Source organism: Filicampus tigris, chromosome 9 (assembly GCF_054856515.1).
Source record: "Filicampus tigris isolate MCC_2025a chromosome 9, RoL_Ftig_1.0, whole genome shotgun sequence".
NCBI classification, from domain to species: domain Eukaryota; kingdom Metazoa; phylum Chordata; class Actinopteri; order Syngnathiformes; family Syngnathidae; genus Filicampus; species Filicampus tigris.
Window position 1 is genome coordinate 7421316 of NC_141225.1, and position 23685 is coordinate 7445000.

A 23685-nucleotide genomic window follows, 5' to 3' on the forward strand; every position below is an offset into this window, starting at 1 on the left:
AAATCAATTGTGCATATTCAAAATCCAGCTGAACATAAAAAATTTTAATGTGTGTGTCATAATGACATCGCCGTTATAGTGGTAAATGAAAAAATGCCTACGTACAATTCAGTTGTATTTAACTTTTTAGTACAATACATTACATATAATATTTCTGAACTGTTTGGTTTAAAACTTTTATTTAGGTTTTTTTTTTTCCATCAAATAATACATTTTAATTGAATCATTAGTAAAGACCAGTTTCATTTTCCTGTATTTAAGTGCAGCGTTATTATATGTTAATGCCTCGATCTGGACGTTGGTAATCTCAAACCTCGTCACGCGAGAATCCCGTTGGATAAATGTGGGCCTCGTCTATTAGCAGCTTTACGGTACTGTTGGGGGAGTCAGTGTGACGTAGGTACACACCTCCGTCAGTGGGCTTGGAAGGGCACCAGCCGGGCTGGCTCGCTTGGTACCCAAGGACGGTGCGACCGAGACCTGCGTTCACCCAACGTCAACGATCGGTTCCGGTTCCGGACGTTCAATTTACGAGGTATGAAGAAAACGATTCCGTTGTCCATCTGATGACATTGGCAAATGCTGCATGTTGTCAAGTTTCCCGCCTCGTGGTCGGGTCGATGATGTGGCAACAGAACCGTTTCTCTTGTAACGAACCGTTCTGTCTCGTTTGCCACAGCAACAGTGATATATAACGCAGCATTTTGTGATTTTTGTGTGCAGGAGCGATTCCTGAATCGCCCATGTCATGTCGAACCGGCGCCCCCACACCAAGAAAGCAGACGAGAGGATGAAAGAGAAGAAATGCTGTAAGTCAGTTCGTTGGTATACCTTCTTGTAAAGAAATTGTATTTCGGTGGGGGGAGGGGGGAGAGTAATCACAATTGTTATTTTGAGTTACTAATTTAACAATGTCTTATTTTGTGTGTGTGGTTGGAGAGCTGTTTGTAATTTTTTTTTTACCCAATGTGGAGCTTTGGCTGCAAACTGGTATCATAATAATACAGGGTAAACACATTGCATTAAAAGATAAGATCTTCGCGAAGATATGCTTGATATTATATAATTTGTGATGGTTGCTTAAAAAATACTGGACCTATTTTTACTATTATATTATGTGTTTCATATTTTCCACAGGGATCAATAACTGATTTCGCCTCAGTGGCGTACAATGTAATTTCACATTGTTCCTCTCTCGTGTGCAGCGTGGGCGTCCTACATGACAAATTCCCCCACCGTGATCGTGATGATTGGTTTGCCCGCCCGAGGGAAGACCTACGTGTCCAAGAAGCTCACGCGCTATCTCAACTGGATTGGCGTCCCTACCAAAGGTAGAACACAGTGGTGGTTTCTGATATGTACGATGTATGCACATGTAGCCTAACAGGGAGGCAATCAAACTTGGACTGACACTGGTAGAATTCCATTGTTCTTCAAACATTTAAACCCACTAATTGTCATAAAGCGGAATTCAACCCCCACATTTTTTTTTCAAGAATTTGTTCTATAAAAGCCCACTAGTTGAAACAAGGCATTCTGATAAATATCGCGTTTGTGGAATAAGAGTTAATCCACACGTTTTTAGCCATCTCTGGGGGCGGCCATTTTGTTACCCTTCTGTCGACTGAGAATGACATCACAAACGGCTGACCTGTTTTCTGAAACTGAGCCGTAATTGGAGGTTACCTGAGCCCAGAGCAGTTGTGATGCCATTTTCAGTCGACAGAAGTGACAAAATGGCCGCCCCATGTAATGGTTAAAAAGGGGTGGATTTTGCTGCTTAACTCATGTTCCGCAAACTCAATATTAATCAGAATGCCATGTTTCAACTAGTGGGCCTGCTCGGAGCATATTCTTGAGAAAAATGTTTTTGGGTTGATTTCCCCTTAAAAGATTAATTTCAGTGACTCTTGGTGACTTCCAATTTGGTCTAATTTTCAATTAAAAAAACTTATATTTTATACATCATCATTGAACATTGAACATAGGAAAATACCTTTCATAAGAACAATTCATACTCCATTTTAAAAAAATATACATATTGTTTGTTTCTTCTGTGATATTCAAATTTGTTGAAATGGTGAATTTTGGATTTTTATTGACTGTAAGTTCTAGTAATTCAAATTGTGAAAATTTAAATCATGAAATATTTCACTCTGTATGAGTTACATTTTCTGAGTTAAATTAAGTTTTCAACAATAATTTAATTTGAATATTTTTACAATTGATTATTCTCTTGATCATGCCACTGATTAATTGCATCATCAGATAAAAATCAACAAAATGTGCATGTGAGATACAGATATGATTGTTGTACTCTTGGGGTCATCATTCTCACTTCCTACACTATAATGTTTATGACTAAATGTGTGTGTGGCTTTAAATGGTGGGGCCTGGACTGTGAGCGACGTGGGTATCAGTGAATGAAACTGGAGAGTTGGCTGTTGTGAGCTCAGTTTAATGGCTGGCTGTTAACTGGCTAAGCGTTTGCCATGTGCGTGAGTGTCTCGGTGTCAGTTGTGGCCGTAACAGCTCATCTTTGAATGTGCTGACTTCATGTTTTGTTGGATAGAAAATTGTGATTTTTTTAATCTGAAACTTTTATTTGGCTCTTTAAGTAAATTAAAAAAAATAAAATAAATTTAAATATATGTATATATGTTTTTCCATTTGTGTCGTAAATGATACCACGGGCATTACGTGCCATTCTAGTGTATAAATTATATATCAAAAACATCAGCCTATTTTTGCAAACTACTACCTTTAACAGTAAGGATTTTGTTTTGTTGTAAACGTAGTAAGCGTGGAAGAAGTTTGGACTCTTCAACAAGAACTTTGGCCTCTTATGTCAAACTGCTACTTTAGTTTTTTTTATTGTTAGTTACTATTGAACAATAGTAACCTTGACGAACATCAAAGTCATACATGAAACCACTTTGTCCTGCACGACCCCGCATTTTGAAGCCCCGTTTATGAGGCTTTGCTGGCATGTAAACTTTCAGACGAGATCTTCCTTTGAATGGAACCATGATTTCATCAACTGCATGATGTTCTTCAGGAGGTACATGAAGACATTGTTCTCGCAGTTTTTCCAGCCATGGCCTCACTTTCCATAATGTATCCTTCTTTGCATCTTCAGACACACTGAGGTTATCTTGGAAATGCAACAATGTCACCAATTTCTCAAATCGATCTCGGGACATCACATCAGCAACTTTGGGGTAATGGGTTTCCATTTCCCAATAGGCTCTGACATTCATTTTTTCTATTGGCTTGTGTCACTGTTGGACCCCCTTCTTCTATGCCCATCTGATCACCTTTTTTGTCAAACTGGGCAGCTGTATGTGTCTTTCTCCTCCTCTCTTTACTCTTCACTTGGCTACTTCCATGCCTTTTTGTTATCTGTGATGATGTTGGACCCTCTTCTTCCTCTTCAAGCCTCTGGTCAGACATTCCATCTTCATCATTGCGACTATTGGAGCTTTCTTTGTCATTTGGGGTCCAATCCTTATCTAACACGTCATCATTTGCAGACATCAACCCCTTATGTCAATCGAATTGCCCTGGAGGAAGCTGAGGACATCTTCAGCACTGTAGCACCGTTTAGCTATCTAAAGTACATATTAGTACGTATATTTAGGTTTATTGGTTTTTGAATAGGGCAAAACCAAGGCACGGCTGGATTCGAGAGAGAGTGACAGAGAGAGAGAGCGAGAGAGAGAGGTTTTTTCCCTCCATGACAATGCCTTTGCCTTTGTCCGAGACACAATCATCATCAAAATAATCCCAAATGGGGTTCTGTCGTTTTCTCCCAACTTTCGCCATTATAATGTTTTAGTTTTGTTTTATACCCATCAGATTTGTAAACGCGTTACGTCACTTCAAACGTTGAGGTGCAGTACGGCTTTACAACTGTCGTAAAACCGGCAGCGCCGTGTTTTACATTTTAAATGATCACAAAAGATTACAAAGACGAAAACGAATGGTCTTTTCGCTACGATTATCGTTCGTTTTAGCTTGTCTTGTGAGCAGACAATGTCGTTTTAGTTAGTTATCGTTTTCCAAAAAACATTTTTCATTTTTATTTTATTTCGTAAACGAAAATGTTTTTTAAATTTTAGTTTTCGTTATTTCGTTCGTTTTCGTTCACGATAATAACCTTGGTGCGCATGCCTCAAAACAACTCAAAATTAGTATTAATAATCGTTTTTTTACGATTATGCCAATTTTGTAATCGTGGAGTGTAATAATCAAAATCGTAATTGAATTTAGATTAATTGCACAGCCCTAATTGAAAGTGCACCGGCAGTCCTGACTATTCTTCTGGAGGCAATACAGTATGTTCTAACTAGCAGTGGGTGGCTGTCTTCATTTAGCTAATATCGATAGCTTGTGTTCCTGATCGTAGATATGCTGTTATGGTATGTTTGTTATTGCTGCTTTGCAGTAAACACAATGCACTTCACCTTCATTTTTTTAAAAGTGTGAAACGATTCCAGACTTTGAACGTTCTGTTTTTTACACACTATCCACCTGGCTCGCCACCATCTCTCCAATTAATTTCTACACAAGAGTCTACACATTAGTCCATGTGGAAATTGATAACCGGGAGATTTTGCTTTGACATTTTTTTCTGTAATTCAAATTATTGTTTAAGTTCTAAATGATATGCATATTTATTTTTTGACTTGGATAAAGTTAATTATTTTCAGTATTTGAATCTGATGTTGGTAAATTGTATGCATCCTGATTCCTGACACATCAGTCTCTAAACTAAAGGTTGTTAAGTGTTTGTGTATGCATAACACTCTCAATGTTTCCGTGTGATATGAGATTAAAAATAGGACTTGTTTAATTGTGATGGTTTTAAATTTAGTCCTGGAGGCCTCTAACCGTTGTCAATGTCACTTCTGGCGTATTGCCGCAGTGTTTAATTTGGGTGTCTACCGCCGGGAGGCCGTCCGAGCCTACAAATCCTATGACTTCTTCCGCCATGACAACGAGGAGGCCATGAAGATCAGGAAGTAAGTACTCCGCCCAAACGCCAGAACCATGTGTGTGTGAGTGCTGTTACAAAATCATGTCAGACGCTGAATGGCTTTCCCCGTGCTAAATCATGACCCAAATATGAAAGCAAAAGCTGCAGCTGTCACTTGCGGCCTTAAAGGGACACTGGGAGCAGCTTAACATTGGCACTTATATAATAGGTTTGCATGTAAAAATGACATCAGTGCCAAAGTGTCCCCCCCAAAAGACTCTGTAGTGATTTAAGGTCTTTTTTGTGATTAGATTTACAACAAATTTCCCCGCCCCCTATTGGGCGTGGCTTATGTTATGTTTTCGGTCTCAGCGGTGTACGTCACGCAAGGAAGGCATGCTTGGTAATATTGCTCGCTTTGTCAGTTCTGTTGTCTAAAACTGTGAGTGAGCACCACCAAAATGCAAATGCACATTACTACTCTTGTCCACTTAAACCTGTGAAAGTATAAAAGTGTTCTTCACGACGAAAGCCCTCATCGAACAGCGAACAAAAAGTTCCAGCGAGGCTGACTGCACAGCCGAGTGTGGCCGCATTGGAACGTGCCATTTCGGTTGTTACCTTCCAAGTTGAACGGCGCGTTGTAAGTCGAAAAACTGGGGCCATTCCTCATCCATGTGCACGTCTACTAATTCCCACTTCAGTCTCTGTAAATATCCTGTAAATATCCTGACTGGTGTTTAATGTGTCACCCGTCCTAACCGTGATCAGCAAAGAAGCAGTTTTTTTTTTTTTTTTTTTTTTTTTTTAAAGCAAAGAAGCAATGTTTTTTTTTTTGTTTTTTTTAAGCAAAGAAGCAGTGTGCGCTCGTCTAAATCTATGTAGCTCTGTTGGCTTCCACATTTTCTCATTCTCATAAATCACTCACGGAGAGGTTAATCCTTTTGATATGTTGAAGTGGGCATTAGTAGAGATGTCCACATAAATTTGGGTGCCAATTGATTATAAAAAAAGTAAAGTAATGTTATGCTGCTGCTGTTGTTAGGTATGTTTTTCCAACGTTTACGGTACTTGCTTTGACAATGGTAAGTGTGTTTGTTTGCTAAACTTTGGCGAATGTTTTCTTAGCTTTTCTTTAGCGTGCTTGTGGAGTCAAATTTTTCCTCGTATTCCATGCGGTGCGCGGTGGAACAGATTTGTAGGTGAATTGCTCTTCAGGGCGACCGTTTTGGCACATCTAACAATGTTATTCTGACCGGCGTAAGTCTTGTCAACCCTCATTTCCAGGCGTGGACTTGCTATTTAATTACGTTCCTGAGACGGGACATTCTTCCATATTTAAAACAATTTTGTGTTTCCTCGGCTGCTATCTCAGAGTCACGTGACTGAATTCTGCCCGCTGAATCTCAGAATGAAGGTTTATCACTTTCTCCTCCTTTGCCGTCTATGCACGCTGATTCATCGAATGAGGATTTCATCACTTCCTCCTTCATTGCAGCCATCAATGGACCCGTTCGTCTTTTCTCTTCAAAACAGTATACGTAAATACTCGATAATGTAAAATTGCACATTGTGAAAGCAACGTTGACGATGATGATGATATATCGCCCACCCCTACCCACGTGGTCCCAATCCATCGCTCGGCGGCAAAAGCCAATCTGCGCCGAGAACGTAATCTTCACGTCATACGCAGGCATTGCACGAGTAGACACGTCCCCAAACAAAAGAAAAAAAATATCAAACAAAAACAACTGACACGCGCATAAAAACATTATGGGGCACATGTTATTGCGGCAATGGGACCGAAAGGTATACAACACTGTTTTGTCTTTATTTGGCTGTGTGTCAGGAGTGCGGCAGCTGCGTGTGACGTGGTACCGGTTTGGTAAATATGCAGACTTTCTTAAATGTACGCAATGCAGCTGCATTGTTGGATGCTCAGTCTCATCTACAAACAACACTATTGATCGAATGCCTTGTCAAATGCAACCAACAGGGCACAAGTTTTCTTGTCGCACTTCACACTTGTTAGACCTCCAATTGCAATTCAAGTTAAGTTTGCTCGCTTGTCACTCAATGAATTCTGAGGAAGCTGATCAGCCAGCAAGTTGTTTGTCCGTACTGTGAACTCCTGTGGTTTCTGTGGCTTTCCAGACTTATAGTTTCTTGTATCTTTCAGCTTGCACTTACTGTCAGCCTTGTAAGCAAAATGATTCCAACATCTCACTGCGTGGCTCTTTTGCCACATTGAGCTGTGGACAAGCGCAAAAGCTTGTGGCCAATCACGTGATCAAATCGGGAGCACTCGACTTTGGATGTATAGAAGGTGTTGTTTCAGACCTTTCCTTTTGTCTGTCTGTCAGGCAGTGTGCGCTTGTAGCCCTGCAAGACGTGAAGGTGTATCTGACGGACGAGGGCGGTCAAATTGCTGTGAGTCCTTTCTCCATCATACTGTCATTCTGTTTCATTGTTGTCCCTCATCAAAAGCACATGTGGCTCAACACGAATCCTCACCTGACTTGTAAGAGTTTTTGTCATCAGGTTTTTGACGCGACCAACACGACAAGAGAGCGTCGAGACCTCATTCAAGCGTTTGTGAAGGAAAACGCATTCAAGGTGTGTTTTGAACGACCAATAAACTACATTGGTGACCCGAACCCAAACTCGCTGTTCCAGGTTTCTGACAATTTTAACATTGAAAAAAAATGTGTATAGTGTGTTTAATCGAACCACATTAACTGTCTTACGACAGTCCACTAGCTTAGTGCTAACTGACAAGGCAAAACACCATGTATGGGCTAATGAAACTAGCATCAATGTAATGGCGATTATAAACCTTTAAACAACTTATATTTGGACACACACAGCAAAGCATTCAACCATATTCACAAGCATATATACTTTATCCTCTTGGAAACATGACCAATATTTTTGCAGCTTAGTATCTTCTTCCATATTTCATCATCAAAATCTATATGTTGTATTGTCTGTCAGTATTTATACTCCCCCCTGATGGTCAAGGCTCACACACCAGAAAGCGCAGCACAATGCCCATCTTCATGATGCGCAAACTATTTGTTTCTGCACTGTACACTGTGTCCCTGTAACTCCTCACTGGGAGTCATGCTGGTGGTCTGGCCTTTTGCCAACAGGTGTTCTTTGTGGAGTCGGTGTGTGACGACCCGGAGGTCATTGCTGCAAATATCATGGTAGGCGTCTGAAAACTTCTATTTGTATTCACACTCTGGAGCTGTGATGTTATGCAATAAGCTGCGCGCTCACATGCCGACAAATTCCTCCAAACAGGAAGTCAAGGTGTCCAGTCCGGACTATCCCGAGAGGCACCGGGAGCGGGTCATGGATGACTTCCTGAAACGGATCGAGTGCTACAAAGTGACTTACCAACCGTTGGATCCTGATGATTATGACAAGTAAGATTTACGGAAAAGACACCTGAATGACTGCACAGCATTCAAAGGCTTTTATTTCTTTATAGTTAATTTATACATGTATTTATTTATTCATTGATGTATCCAATTGTTTGGATTGTTGTTTAATTGCATTTTTTAAATTACCTTTTTGAAAAGCAACAATTTTAAATTTTATTTTAAACTTTGAATTTATTTCTTTTATAAATATGTTATACCTTTTTTAAAAACCTACCTATTGTTATTTTAAAATTACTTTATTTCTTATTGGATTGGATTTTTATTTATTTTAGGAGTATCCACAGGGTTAATCAGTATATAAAATGGATTCATGGATTTTAAGGGTGTTTTTTTTTTTTTTTTTAAGTTTAGTACATTTAAATATTAAATAATACTAATATTACTGATCATTTGTATGGTCTTTTGATTATTTATTGCTTATTTATTTTATATTATCTTTCTTACTTTTTCAAAAAATAAGGAATTATTTTCCAGTATATTTAATTTTGATTTTATGTCATTTTTTAAAATTGTTTTTCATTTTTATTCATTAATTGATTTATTAGTTTGTTCATGTTTGACTTAATTCATTGTTTGCAAGTCACATTGTATCATTTGCTTAGTTTTAAGCCGTGTGTTGCACATTTTCACCACTGACTATGATTCCTTGCACTATAAAGTCAATTGAAGTCCTTGTCAAAAATATTCTTTAATAGTGTTATTTATTTTTTATTTTTTTACTTTTGAGAGCAGGAAAACACATTGTTTTCCTTTATGGTGAGAAATGTGGGCTCGATTTTACAATCCATGGTACCAAATAAGTTGCCCTGCCCTATAAAAAGTTGAATTGTTTTTCAATTCAGCAAATAGCCACTAGAGGCTGACACTGAGCCACCCTCTTCGCAGGGACCTGTCTTTCATTAAAGTGATGAATGTGGGCCGCCGTTTCTTGGTGAACCGGGTACAGGACTACATCCAGAGCAAGATCGTCTACTACCTTATGAACATCCACGTGCACTCTCACTCCATCTACCTGTGTCGCCATGGTGAGAGCGACCACAACGTCGAGGGCCGCATCGGAGGGGATTCAGAACTTTCTCCCCGTGGGAAACAGGTAAGCAACCTCGCAGACCCGCCATTCTGCTTTATAATCTGTTTATGTTAATGACCTAACAATAGTTTACATTACGTTAGTACATACTATATTTAGATACAAGCTGTTTATGGTGGAGTGAACTCAACTCACATCACAACAAGCAGCGATTTGGCACACGCACACTGAACAATTCTTCACAAAAGAGGCTTCAAGCTGTTTTTGAGTTGAAGTTCATATTTCAAACTAAGTATAAAACAGAGAGAGAAATATAATATAACAATACCCACAGTCACATTGTTTATCCTCTGCAAAGAATGACTAATACTTTACTAAAACAAAATATGTGGCAAATTCTTCAAAATCTCCACTGGCTCCCCATAACCTCAAGAATTCACTACAAAATTGCACTCCTCACCCACCTCTACATCCATGGCAATCCCAGCACCTGCGGTCTCGTGTCACCAACCTCTTTCGCCAGCCCCGAACAAATCTCAGAACCATGGGAGATTGAGCCTTTAACCCAACAGCCCCCCGCATCTGAAACACCCTCTCTGAATATCTAAGGAATCCTCAGCCTCTGGACTCTTTTAAAAAGGCCCCCAAAGACTTTTTTGTTCCCTCAGGCTATTAACTTTTAACTCTTTTTAATACCATTTTATTTTCTCGGATTTAATTGTTGTGGTGTTTGCCCTGATTTTTAGCATTCTCTGTAGCACTTTGGCTAAATGAAAAGTGCATTACAAATGCAATGTACTGTATTATTATTATTATTATTATTATTATTATTATTATTATCATTGTTATTATTATTATGATTATTATTCATCATTACTCTGTTTTTACAAAGTATAAAGTGCAATCGTATAGAGTGTTATTGTTGCTATTATAAACCACATTGCGAAAATGTAAATTTTTTGGGGGAGGGTTGGCGGGAGGCTGGAACGGATTTATGGCATTTCAATTCATTTCAATGGGGAAAGATGATTTGAGATAATTGCCCAATACACACAGTGTTGTGTATGAAGTGCTGCCTCCATGAGTGAAAATACTTGTGTTTTTGGTCACATGCTTATCCCCCCAACACACACATACACACACACATTCTAAGAGTAGACGCAAATTCTATTCACAACGAACTCGCTCAGTCCCTTGTCATCATGATATCAAAATTACAATTTGCCATTGGCCGACAGTTGCTCACTTACTGTATATAAAGCAAGTACAAGTGAGAGACCTGTCTTGATATGACATACAGTACATAAACATGTCATAAGGTCACATCTGTTTTAAAGCTGTCTGATATCCTTACAACTCACCCCCCCACCTTTTTTTTTCTAGTTTGCCCGTGCCCTGCGCAAGTTCATCGAGGAACATGATCTGTCCGACTTGAAGGTGTGGACGAGCCAGCTGAGGCGCAGCATACAGACGGCGGAGGAGCTGGCCGTCCCCTACGAACAGTGGAAGATACTCAACGAAATCGACGCGGTTAGCGACGCGACCACGTTTCTCACAACTCCAATAGGACCCAAATTGAGAACTCTATTCAAAAGGTATTTTGTGTTTTTTGTTTTTTTTTCCAGGGCGTGTGCGAGGAGATGACCTACGAGATGATCAACAGAGCATTTCCAGAAGAGTTTGCGTTGAGGGACCAGGACAAATATCACTATCGCTACCCAGGCGGGGAGGTGACTGAATACGCCCACCACGCCTGAAATATAAAACATCTTAAGTTCCTAACCATGGATCGTTCAAACATCCGAAACTTAAAAGATTGAAGGTGGACCACAAAATGTTTGGGGAAACATTTCTTCAAGTGCTTTTTCATCTTTGTTTTGCGAAACAAAGAAAAACAACTTTAAAAACTGAGTTTGCTCTGGAAAAAATGGATTCTTTTACAAATAACTGACTAAAAAAGATGATCCATTTAGAACAAAAAATAACCTTAAATAAAATGGGTTGGGTTTGTTTCAACAATACGTATATGTGACTTAAAAAAATAAAAATTGGATTTGTTCTAAAAAAAAAAGGATTAGAAAACTGACTTATTTTTTAAGAATGAAATGGATTTCATTCTCACAAATATTTGCCTTAAGAAGTACTGTATGCTTTTTGCCTCCACTTTCTATGTTTGCAGCACTAGCTTTTATATATTACATTCATAATATATTATTTTGTGCATACTAACAGCATGGAGGGTTCAAGTACATGTTCTTTAAAATGAGGCATATAGGGTTCTTTATCTTTACCTTATATTAATTTCAATAATATTAAAGCATGTATACATGTCATGACATGGCAGTCAGATTTGTTATGAATTATTATTTTTTTTTTGGGAGACACAAGATGAGCTCTCTGCATGTGTGATCCGAATAAACCCCTAGAGGTGACCTTGCATGCCCCTGCAGTCGTACCAGGACCTTGTCCAGCGTCTGGAGCCGGTCATCATGGAGCTGGAGAGACAAGGCAATGTGCTGGTGATCTGCCACCAGGCAGTCATGCGCTGTCTGCTGGCCTACTTCCTGGACAAAAGTGCAGGTGTGTGCAGTCCGAGGCACTTGACACTTTGATTTATGCGGCGCCGGCGCCACATGCCGACTGTGACACTAATTAACTCCTTGTTTTCTTTCCGCCACAGAAGATCTGCCCTACATGAAATGTCCGCTCCACACAGTCCTCAAACTCACCCCAGTAGCCTATGGTAGAAATAATCTTTTATTACTTTGTATTATATTTAGGTGACAGTCAACCCCAGTTGATTTGTGCGTTGTTACACACAAAGTCACCTTTTTTCCCTCATTTTTTTTTTCTTCTGAAAAACTCACCTACTTTCTGTTTGGTGCTTTCTGTATACCCATTCTAAGATGCCACAAGATGGCGCTAAATCCCTGGCCAACAGGAAAGTAACAATTGGTGTCAAAGAAGTAAGCTGAAATGTTAAATCCAGACAGAGACTAATATCTTATATGTCTTATATGTGGTATGTCGGGGAGGAGCCAGGTTTAGCCTGGGTTGTTATTGCAAGATACGGAGAGTCTTTGCAGCATGTATATGCACACTTTGGTGCATTTTTCCAACTTAAACCATCTGTGAGCAATTCATTTTTTTTTATTTATTGTTAATTAATTTGAAATGATATTTCGCTGCCATCTTTGTGCTATGGATACTCAAAGGAGACCAACTGAGCGAACGTAGTACATGACTACTGCATGTGTAACAAATGCAATGCACATGATTTGAGGGAATACTAGAATAAGAAGAATAAGAAGGCCTTTATTGATCCCACAGTGGGGAAATTTTCATCGTAACAGCAGCAGAGATATAGGTCACACAGAGACGGCGGCAGAAGTCGTTTGTGATGACATTTTTAGTAGCACCTCTGCTGAAAAAACTGTTGGTAGGCTTGCAATATGTGGTCTCGCAGGCACCGTAGTATTTGTGCTTCAAAATGCACGCGCTTCAATCTTAGGTCGTTGCATTCTATTAGTTGACCACTAGATGGCACTGACTTCTACACATTGTCCTTTTAAGTGTTTTGGATTATAGTTTTTTGTATGCTGTATTAAAAGTGAAACTAATTTTAGATCGATTTTTAGTAGGGGTCAGTTTCTCATTTTTTTTCACTATATTGCAGGGGTTACTGTATAAAGTGCATGTGTGTGTTTATCTCTCTCTCTCTCCTCCCCCTCTCTCCCTCTCCCCTCCAGGCTGTAAAGTGGAAATGTTTTATCTCAATGTGGAGGCAGTGAACACGCATCGCGACAGACCGCTTGTGAGTATATCAGTTTTGTGTTCATTTAAACAGAACCAGTGTTAGCACAAAGTAAGTTCATTTTGTGAGATAATTGAGGCAAGAGCATCATTAGTTCTGTAGTGATACTTTTTGTGATATTTTTTTGCTGTGCCATGAGATTTTTGTAATGTAAAATCAATGTGTTACTTGCCTCAATAAAGGTTGGGAAACACTGACCTAGACAACAGGTTTGTGAACCCAACCTCAGCAGGAATTTCTTTAATTAATGTTTTTATTCCCATCCGTAATCTACATTACAGGGGGTTCCCGACGAGTTTTGAGCTAATCAAAGTAACACTGGATTGATTTATAGTCGTGGCTTACAAATGGTCCATTCGAATAACTACTCTATTTATGACTTCACAACAGGGTTAGTGTAGGTTATAGCACATTCCAAATTATATACTGTATAAATTTCGATTACGTTGCCTCTGTAATAATGCTATTGTAAACCAAGGGCCGCCCCATAATGACTACGTCTCCATGTCTATTCTAAAGTCTAATGACTTTTGCTAGTGTACTTCTTTTGCTTCCTTTCCTTCCTCATTGTGAAATTTTCATTTTGTTGAGGTGATGATTAGCTTTAATGCGAGTTTATGGCTGGCCATGCTGCCTCGCTTGGCTTGGAATGGATGATTATACCATCGATTGCTTCGGTTGCATCCTGATTCTGTTACCCTCCATCCTTCCTTCTTTCTATAAATTTGAAGTGTGTCCAGTGAGGTGTCCTAGCTGTGCATCCCCTGCCTCCTCCCCGCTATACATTTTCTTTTTCCCCACACCTACCAGGGTCAAACCCCCAAGGACTCAGCCCTCTTACTCCGGCGGAATAGTTACACACCCTTGTCCAGTCACGACCAGGTCAAGCGTCCCCGGCTGTACAGCGCGGGCAACCAGCCCTGGCTGCCTCTCGCACCCACGCCGTCGGCTTTGATGCCAGCGGGACGGTCGAGCCAAGTCAGTAGTGTTGCCTCCGCCGCCGGTCCTGTTGTTAACCAGCCCCGTCCCTTCCCAATCGTCACATGTAGAACGATCCCAACCCCCTACATCTCTCACTGTGTGTGTTTTCTCAGAAAAGAAAGATTAACAAAACACAGATTCATAAGTGCACAAACATAGGATAAATAATAACAATAATCAAATACTGTAGTGCTCTAACAAAGGTGATACATGAACTACACTGTTAAGTTAGCAAAGTCTACACAGTTAACATAGCACTTCCTGTTTATGCTTTTATTCTGAAAGACAAAGTGCACCACTTCCGGTAATGGGAAGTAGCCTTGCTAGCGATTGATATGCTTAAATTGGACTAATAAACACTATGGGGATGGCATAATGTAAAACACTCAAATTACTTGAAAGACTTCAACCCAAATCTCCACTCGCCATTCATCTTGTTGTCAGTGAATGACCTTCGACTCGGTTTGCAACTTGCAATTTTACGAAAAAAACATGTCATAGTTTAACAAATAAAAAAAATCCAATTTCATCAAAATTTTAAATGGAATTCACTTAGTTAGCGCTTTATCTTCATCATTCGCATAGCTGGGCATCGCCTAACCGTCACAAAGTTCCTGTCTGCATATTTATCTGACCCACGTGGTCCCAGTCCGTCCCTCGTCGGCAACAGCCAAACGGCGTTGTGAACTTAATGTACACGTCACATGCAGGCACCGCACAAGCGGACTCACGCCAAATAAAGAAAAAATATCAAATAAAAACAACAGACACAACCGCACATCATACTGATCGGTGAAATAAAAACAATATGGGGCACATGTCATTGCGCCTGTGGGACCGAGAGGTATGCAACACTCTTAGGCTAGGTTCACAGGTTGCACGGTATACCGATACCAGTATAGTACCACAATACGTAACACAATACTAGAGTTTATAAAACGGTACTATACGCGCATTTAAAAACAAACGGGACTTTTATTTCATTTTATTGAATTGGTAAATTGGAGCCTGCGGCAATGGAGGGGTACAGCTAAGGGGTCGTATAAAAGGGGATGTATTTAGTCGGGCCACGGTGAGGCTTCTATTACACATTGGCCGTAGTGGGTCGACTCACTAAGCGCGTTTAAAATGATAGAAGGACCGGCTGATAGGCGATTACTATTTGATCCGGCTTGACAAAAAGGCGGATAGATGGACGGCGGAAGGGTATCCAGGCTGCAGACTGATGGCAATAAACGGACTGGCAAATTTTAGTAAAATGCCCACCTCTGTTGACTTACCTCAATCAAATGTATTAGAGTGTAGCCGACACCGGCACATCAACCCACGAAAAGGTTTTCCTTTTTAGTTTAAAGCAATTTACTTTAATCTCCAGGATCCCACACCATTCCCTGGTCAACGAGTCTCATTGTGTTGTACCAGCCTCGTCCTAGCTAGCATTAAGCTAGTTTATCAATCAAGTCCGGCGTCCAAATTAGCAAACTCCCTTTCATTTGTTGCTAGGACGGCATGAGAGGCTAACAGCGAGGTGCACTGCCTTGCTGAGCTTTATTGACTCACTGCTTAACAGTTGAATTTCATGCTCTGAAATGGTTGGAAACTTATCTCGTCTCATCTTGGAAAGGGCTGTAACAGTTCGGGGCCCACAATGAGGCGGCTGATGGGCCAGATATTGTCCAGGGCCGCCAATTGACATTGAGTACACTTGGCGTAAGATAATGGGACCACACCATTTTTCTGGTGTGAGGGGAACACTGTCCTCTGGCGGGCAAACAGAGAACACACATTGCTCACAAAATAAAGAAAATAAAGCTTGTGACATGCCATATTTGTGTTTGTATGCATGTACAGTATAGTATGTTCAAGAATCAGCAGGATTCTATACTCATCTGAAAATATTTGCATTCACAAAAAAAGCATGTTCTTTTTTTTTTTTTTAATGTCTGCCTTTCTTTTCTCTCTTTATGTCTTGAAACCTTACAGCCTCACATAGGAGGTGGCTGTTTTTTAGTATTTTGGATGACATATAGCCAAACCTTATTTTTCGTCATCTTCTTCATCCTTTTATTAGACTCATCTCATTACAAGCGTGCCTCTATCACCTTTGCACCTTCAGTTACAAATGTTTTGCTTTGCAGGGCTCCCTGTGCGAAGGAATCGACTTTGACAACCCTGAAGAAACGAGCGGTTGCGTCCGCTTCTGAGTGAAGATAAAACGTACTTGCACAAAATATGTACTGTGGTGCCTTGACATACAAGTGGCACAACTTACAAGTTTTTCAAGATACAAACCGTGGCTAGGCATTTTTTTGCTTTGACTTACCAGCAAAAAATTGTAAGATGCGAGCACTAGATGGTTGCAGCTCACTTAATCAACTCACTCCCCAACAAGCAGCAGTTTGGCAGACAGTGATCAGTTCTTCAAAAAGAGACTTTAAGCTACAGTATTTATTGGCACGCCCAATTTATGTTTTCTGTCAAACCATCACTTTCTTAATTAAAGAAACCACACATTTTCTTGAATTTCTGCATAATGCCAGACACAGGTTAATGATGTTAGCATTGATGTCACAATGTTGTAACCCTTTGTGCAATTTGAACACCAACGGTACAGCAAGACATGCAGACACTTTAACAATACTCACAGGCATATATTCTTTATCCTCTGTGAAAAAGGACAATTATTATTGCAGCTTAATGAGTAGTTGTGTCTGTTTCCATGTACGTATCGCCATATGCCTGTATTATATTGCCCCCTCTTGGCCAAGGCACACACACCAGAAGGAGCAGCACAATGAATGAATCATGATTCACAAACTGTTTTTTTGTTTACATTCTATTTATTATTAGTTTGTTTTACAGTAATATACTCAAGTATTCAGGTAAAGAAGGCAAAGAAGTACAGTATTTTTCTAGTTTAAAAAACATTTCTTTTTTTTTTTTTTTTGGCAGACTACAACCGTTTGGTCACAGAACAAATTAAACTCGTATCTCAAGGCAACACTGTATATACCGGTACTGCATATAGCTGCAGTGGTATCTTGACTTACGAGGGCCCCAACTTTTTTCAAATTATGAGCCATCACTTCGTTGCTTATCTTTTTTTTTTTTTGGTGTGTGTGTGTTTCAAGCAAATTTTGGTGAGAGCGAGTTTCAGATGCGCCGCTCGCGTGAAGTGAAACAGTACTGTAATGCCCTTGCTTGTCGGCAAGGAGAGCCACAAGTGCCAGTGTACTTTCAGCCATTTATTGTTTATTAATAAATTTCAAAGAAAAATCACGAGGAGCTGCTGTTGGCCACTACTCACGCCCAGTCACTCACATGCAGACTGACTGGCCAACCTGACTCTAGTTTCAACCTTTCATTCACTAGGCCATGCCCCTGTAGACAGTCATTACATTTAAAATGAGGTTCTTATCTTTTTGCTGCATTTATTTACGGTGGGCTTGCTGTTTCATAAAGAAACATTGTATTAATTGTTTCCCCATTTTACCATACAGTTATCAGTATCAGTTATCTTTATATTATGCCCATTTTATGCAGGTTTTTCATTGAATGAAAGAATAATCTTGAAAGGTGGTCTGTTGGATGTCGACACTTGTGCCTTTTTAGCTGAAAGAAAGGATTGGATTTGAAAATAGTATTAGATTATTCTTAATTGGGTTTGTATTGTCGAACCTGCTTGTATTTGTGCATCTTTTGGTCATATTTCAAAATGCAATTAAATGACTTGTATTGCAATACTGACTGGCTTGTTGAATATTATTATTATCCATCCATCCATTTTGTTTTTCTTTGTTTTTTACACATGTTCAAATTAAAGATATATTTTTTTGTCTTATTGTTATTATTAAAACATTTGATTTGGTCACAGTCCATATTTTACAAGATATACCTGTGATTGCATTTAGTCTCTTAATAATATGACTTGTGTCTCAATACATTTTGTATTGATATACATGTATGTTTTGATCTCGATAATATAAAACTTTTTATTTATTTTTTTCTCGACATACATCTTTTCTAAACCCAATTCATCTTTATTTATGGTGTACTTTAAGAGTGCTGGAAATATACATAAACTGAAAACAAAACAGGAGACAATGTGTCTGAATAAAATATTAACTAATTTATTTGCCGAGGAACCCCAGGAGTGATCTTCAGTTGATTTGATTTTATGTTGTTGAATTGCACATACTGATATCTTAACTAAATACATTTTTTACACCTCTTATGCCATATCTATCTAATTATTTAATTTGTATACTAATTATTTAAGTAATATACTATGAGCTATAGTGTCAAATGCTTTTTTTTTTTTTTTTAGATCTATAAAAATCCCAACGGTAAACTCTTATCTATATTCGTGGCTATTGCTTCCACAAGCGCTATTACTGCCATTTAAGGTGGTCCCCTTCTTGTTATTATTCATTATAATAATAATGATAATTTTTGTACATTTAATTTAACTTTGACTACATGACGAAACGTGTGAGGTTTGTTATTTAAAATACGCATACGTGTTGCCAAATATCACGGTAAGAATCCCCGTTTGTGAGCTATTAGAGGACTTACGGTAGTGGCCACGTCATGACGTCACATGTACGTTTTTTTTTTGACGTTTCGCTCCGCCCCGTGGTTGTGTGTGCATTGTTCGAGGCTCTGGAAACGGGCGAATACAGGTAACAAAGCAAGAAAAACAAAAAGACAGCGACCAATTAAGTTGTCGCGGATGTCATTTAATGTGCTTGCTCATGTCGAGGACGAGAACAGGATGAAGATGGCCGCTCGGAGAGTCCACTGAACGCTAAGTTAATGGACAGGTTAGCATGCTAGCCTAGGATAGCTTCGCTCGACACACATTCCGCACCTACCACAACCCTTGGTTCATAATCATCATCATAATAATGGTAATTCGAGTTGATTTGACGCGTAAACGCAAGGTACGTGAGCCCCCTAAAATGCAAGTTGGCTTGCTAACATGTTAAAGCTACAGTAAAGCGTCTGAACAAAAGAGCAGCAAAACAAAACAAAACAAAGCAATGTTGCTGTCAGGTCGATTTTGTGTGTGTGTGCGCGCGTGCTTTGCAGATTAGTAAACAATAGTGTCACAACTTTCTAAGGTAGATAAAACAATCTGTCGATATAGTGATTAAACTTTTTGTTCTGTGAAATCTCGATTTCGGGGGGGGGGGGCGTTTTTTTAGTCAGGAAAAGGCATATTTTTGTGTTGGCACATTTTTGAGAGAAAAAGTTGTGTGAAAGTGAAAGAGTCTGTGTGAAAGCCACATGTCTAAACTCTCAAATTCTTTTGGAATTATGTTTCTGCCTGCTACAGGGGCTGAGATATTAATGATTTTGTAGGTGTTGAATTTCTGGGAAAACTTAAGGTTTTCAAGGATAATTCCAAACACGACCACTTAGGTTTTGGGGAGCTGTTGAGCCAGGCGCTTTAGTCCTTAATGGGTTAATGGGAAAAAGGCTGTTTTTAAAAAAAAAAAAAAAACTTTTTTTTTTCCGGAAAATAAAATAGAAGTTGTGTTTTTAACCAAGAAAAATTGGCATACTGCCATACTATTATCTTTTCTACAGGGGGTGGGAGGTACTGTATGTATTAAAACAATTGATATTAATATGAGGAAAAAATATATATTTTTGAGGGGGGTTCTATTAGAGAGTCTATTTTGTATAGGCAGTGAAATCAGAGGAGTAAATTGGGCAAATGCTCTGTGCTAAAGAAAACTAAAATAAACACTTGTATTGGTTTTTAATTCTGTGTTAATTTAAACTTGATCAAAAAAGTATGTATGTATGTATAATTTAAAAGTAGTAAATTGATCTACACAATCAAAATGTGGTATGCACCTGTAACAAAAAAAGGAAGACCTTTTTTTTTTGCACTATAACATAGTATATTACAACAATACATTTGTGTGTGTGTGTGTGTGTGTGTGTGTGGGTGTGTGTGTGTGTGTGTGTGTGTGTGTGTGTGTATATATGTATGTACCGGTATTTATTTTTTGGGGGAGAATTGTTTTAGAAAAAAATGTTTTTATGTTTAAAAAAATGTATAATTTCAAGTCATATTTAGGATTTTAAAAGAAGTCACAACTTTGTGTGTCATATAAATTCTTCATAAACGTTATTCACTTTTTTATCGTTTTTATTGCTGTTGTCTTTTTTTCTGTCAATTTTTGTCTTTTTGACTTTCTGTCAGGCAGGATGTTGCGTCTTCGCTGTAAGACCAAAAACGGGAGTCACGTGATGCAAGGGTTGACTCACCAATCGTGCGTGCAAGAGTTAAAAAGCAAAGTGGAGGAGCTGACCGGCATCCCCTGTGAGGTGCAGAAAATCATGGTGGGCTACCCGCCTTCCAGCCTGGACCTGCGCAACGGGGACGCTCACCTCAAGGACTACCCCATCAAGTCTGGTATGAAGCATGCGTCACGCCAAGTGAACACCAGCTGGTCAATTTGTTTTGGGAATCAAACATTGCCTTTCGGACAAACGTGCGTGATGCTCGCTGACGTCCAAGACAGTAGGCAAGGCAAAGCAGCTTTCTGTAGTGCATTTCATACACGAGGGAACTCAATATGCGCCACATAAGTCACAGCACATTCAAAAGCATTTATCAACAAAATAAAGACATTTCAAATCAAAGTAAACAAAATGTAGCTTATTAAAATTGCTGAAAGAATGAACAGTGCAAAAACAAGACTGTTAAAGAAAAAAATCATGATTTTAAAAATGTTTAAAAAGACCTTGAACATAGCTATGGAGGTAAAAGCATAGTTTATAATCTTGATTTAAAAGCATTTTCACTCGGGTTTGACTTCACTAGTGTTGGCAGCTTTTCCATTTGCATGCAGCATAATAGCTAAATGCTGCTTCACCATGTTTGCTTTGAAACCTGGGTTGCACTAATTAACCCGAGTCTGCAGACCTCAGAGCCCAACTGGGTTTGTATTCCATGAGCATTTCTTTATTTTATTTAGGACGGTGCTTGCCTTGCATTTTAATCTGGAAGCTGCCACACCTTCGCCGTCTTCCTGCACCGTCGACCGAATAGCTTCGCTTATGCCTCTGGCTTCCTGGCGTATGTGACGTAAAAGCGTGTTGGGTCACTCCCATGTCCGCTTTTTAGTGTGTCCATATGGGAAGCAAAATGCTAATTGTGACTCATTACTTGTGATGCGAACTTTTTTATTTTGAGCCTTTATTTTGGAAGAAAAAAAGAAGGCTTTTTTTCATGGGAAAAAAAGTCAGATTTTCTTTTAAAGAAAACGTGATTTAAAAAAAAAATTTTTTTCAACAATTTTGTTTAAATTTCGCATTTTGAATTGAATAGAAGAAGTTATTATCGGCTTTTGCCTATCAGGAAACGGCAATTCACTTGCATCATTTGTCTGGCACAATTGCCGGATTTTTTTCCTGACACCACCCACCCATTTTTATCATTTCCCAAAAAACTTTTTCCAACATTTAGATGCAATTTTGATCAATGATGTGCAGTACATTTTAATATGGTCATTGTGATGTGACTTGTTCCACTGTAGTAAGGTGATGTGGTCCCCCCCCCCCCACAGGCGACACTCTCATCGTGGAGGAGGAGGAAAACAAGGCCAAGATGGCCGCCCATCCCGTCGTCACCAAAACGCCTCGCCTGAACGCCTTGCCAGCGCTGGCTCGCCGCGTGGTGCCGGCCGACAACTCGTGCCTGTTCACCAGCGTCAACTACGTGGTGGAGGGCGGCGTGTACGACCCGGCGTGCGCCCCCGAGATGCGCGGCCTCATCGCCCAGATCGTGTCCAGTGACCCGGCGGCGTACTCGGAGGCCGTTCTGGGCAAGAGCAACGAGGACTACTGCGCCTGGATCCGGCGCGACGACACATGGGGCGGCGCCATCGAGGTGTCCATCATGTCCAAGTTCTACCAGTGTGAGATTTGCGTGGTGGATACGCAGACGGTGCGCGTGGATCGCTTTGGGGAGGACGCCGGCTACCGAAAGCGCGTGCTGCTCATCTACGACGGCATCCATTACGACCCGCTGCAGAGGGAGGCGCCCGGCTCGCCCCCCCAGACCGTCTTCTCCACTGGCGACGACGTCATCCTGGCGCAAGCCCTGGAGCTGGCCGACGAGGCTCGCCGCAAGCGGCAGTTCACGGACGTCAACCGCTTTGCGCTGCGCTGCATGGTGTGCCAGATGGGCCTGGTGGGACAGAGGGAGGCGCGCGAGCACGCCAAGGAGACGGGCCACACCAATTTTGGCGAAGTCTGAAACCTTTACTCGCTTCCGTTTGTGTGCTACCCCTCCACGTACGTGGCCGTCTACCTCGGCGTTTCCCGACTTTTATTGAACCAAGGCGCATATTCTACAGAAGACAAATCTCATGGCACATCACCAAACAGAAATGGCAACAAGTATGTATTGGGGCTGAACGATTTTGGAAAATCATCTAATTGCGATTTTCCTAAAAATTGGAATTGTGATTTCATTTGCCGTGATTTTTTTTTCAAGGTCAAGATTTATTATTCATAAATGTTTTGGTCTTATATTCTAAAATGGTAAATATACCTTGAATTAATAAGAAAAACACTTTATTAATCTACTACAGTTCGAGTTAACTTACAAAACACTTTGACTTGCAGTCTTTAAAGCGCTTGTTTACTACGACAATTATTCTACCAAACAAGTGTGGCACAAACAAAAATCACAAACAATAATGCAAACAAGTCTGTGCTTTTATCATTCCAAATGTGAATGTTTCATAAAACAAAATGTTAACGTGAACTGCACTTAAACACTAAACTTATTTATAAATCAATAAATAAAATAATTAGACTGTAAAGACAACCGACCAAAGCATGAAGCAGAGGCAAAATCGCAGCCCTTGCAATTTGAAAATTGCGTTCTATCACATTGCGATGTCAATTTGATTTACATTTGATTAGTTGTTGTTGTACGTTCGCAGTTTTGCCTATTTGCTGATTTTTTTGGGGGGAGGGGCTATCCATTAAATACTCGCCTATTCACATTTTTGTGCTCTTCCGAAACGCTATGAGGATGCCACAAGAAGGCACCAAAGCCCCGTCTAACAGAAAAGTAGTGCTTTGGCACCATCTTGTTACATCGAAAGATAATTATAAACCTGTAAGGGAGGGGGAGTGTCCATTACTTTTGGATTATTTTGTTGTATAAATGGCAACAGGATGATGACAGGTTAATTGTACACTCTAGTAGAAGAGCATTTAATAGTTGGGTCTGTCCCTATACATCGCTCACATAGATGAACAAAGGTAAATTATTTGTTTTAAATAAATCATTTACAAACTAAGTAAGTGAAATTGCCGCGGCACAGTGGTCGGGAATCACTGGTCTACCTCACGTCGTCCGCCGACATCCACAGCACTCAGTGTTCTACTTTTAATTGGC

General features: G+C 39.8%; 2 protein-coding genes across 11 annotated transcripts in view; both read left to right on the top strand.

Moving 5' to 3' along the window:
- The first annotated feature begins 389 nt into the window (after positions 1 to 389).
- Positions 390 to 17993, top strand: pfkfb2b (6-phosphofructo-2-kinase/fructose-2,6-biphosphatase 2b). 5 transcript variants are annotated; one of them, XM_086040407.1, is made up of 16 exons: positions 390 to 535; positions 724 to 809; positions 1206 to 1331; positions 4928 to 5024; positions 7342 to 7408; positions 7520 to 7594; positions 8131 to 8187; positions 8285 to 8409; positions 9313 to 9520; positions 10841 to 10987; positions 11083 to 11187; positions 11908 to 12037; positions 12138 to 12200; positions 13207 to 13271; positions 14082 to 14249; positions 16391 to 17993. In XM_086040407.1, the coding sequence occupies exons 2-16, from the start codon at positions 749 to 751 to the stop codon at positions 16454 to 16456; spliced, it is 1560 nt and encodes a 519-aa protein (XP_085896533.1). In that variant the 5' UTR covers positions 390 to 535; positions 724 to 748; the 3' UTR covers positions 16457 to 17993. The 5 variants fall into 5 exon arrangements, with proteins under 5 accessions (XP_085896533.1, XP_085896531.1, XP_085896534.1 ...); XM_086040405.1 differs by having other exon boundaries at positions 14082 to 17993; XM_086040408.1 differs by lacking the exon at positions 14082 to 14249.
- An 873-nt stretch (positions 17994 to 18866) lies between these two features.
- Positions 18867 to 23685, top strand: part of yod1 (YOD1 deubiquitinase) — a 6601-nt gene continuing 1782 nt past the window's right edge. The window contains exons 1-4 of one of the 6 annotated variants that reach the window (XM_086040412.1): positions 18877 to 18934; positions 19015 to 19075; positions 20474 to 20682; positions 21839 to 23685. The exon at positions 21839 to 23685 is cut by the window's right edge and continues 1782 nt beyond it. In XM_086040412.1, the coding sequence (XP_085896538.1) occupies positions 19068 to 19075; positions 20474 to 20682; positions 21839 to 22530 (909 nt within the window). In that variant the 5' untranslated portion in view covers positions 18877 to 18934; positions 19015 to 19067 and the 3' untranslated portion in view covers positions 22531 to 23685. Of the gene's footprint in view, positions 19076 to 20469; positions 20683 to 21838 lie in introns of all 6 variants that reach the window. The other 5 variants (XM_086040416.1, XM_086040415.1, XM_086040414.1 and 2 more) reach the window with 5 other exon arrangements.

Excerpts from the sequence above, each read along its gene's own strand:
- pfkfb2b (XM_086040405.1), top strand. The coding sequence starts at position 749 with ATGTCGAACCGGCGCCCCCACACCAAGAAAGCAGACGAGAGGATGAAA. Across the intron at positions 5,025-7,341 it reads GAGGCCATGAAGATCAGGAA|GCAGTGTGCGCTTGTAGCCC; the intron begins GTAAGTACTCCG and ends TCTGTCTGTCAG. Across the intron at positions 12,201-13,206 it reads ACTCACCCCAGTAGCCTATG|GCTGTAAAGTGGAAATGTTT; the intron begins GTAGAAATAATC and ends TCTCCCCTCCAG.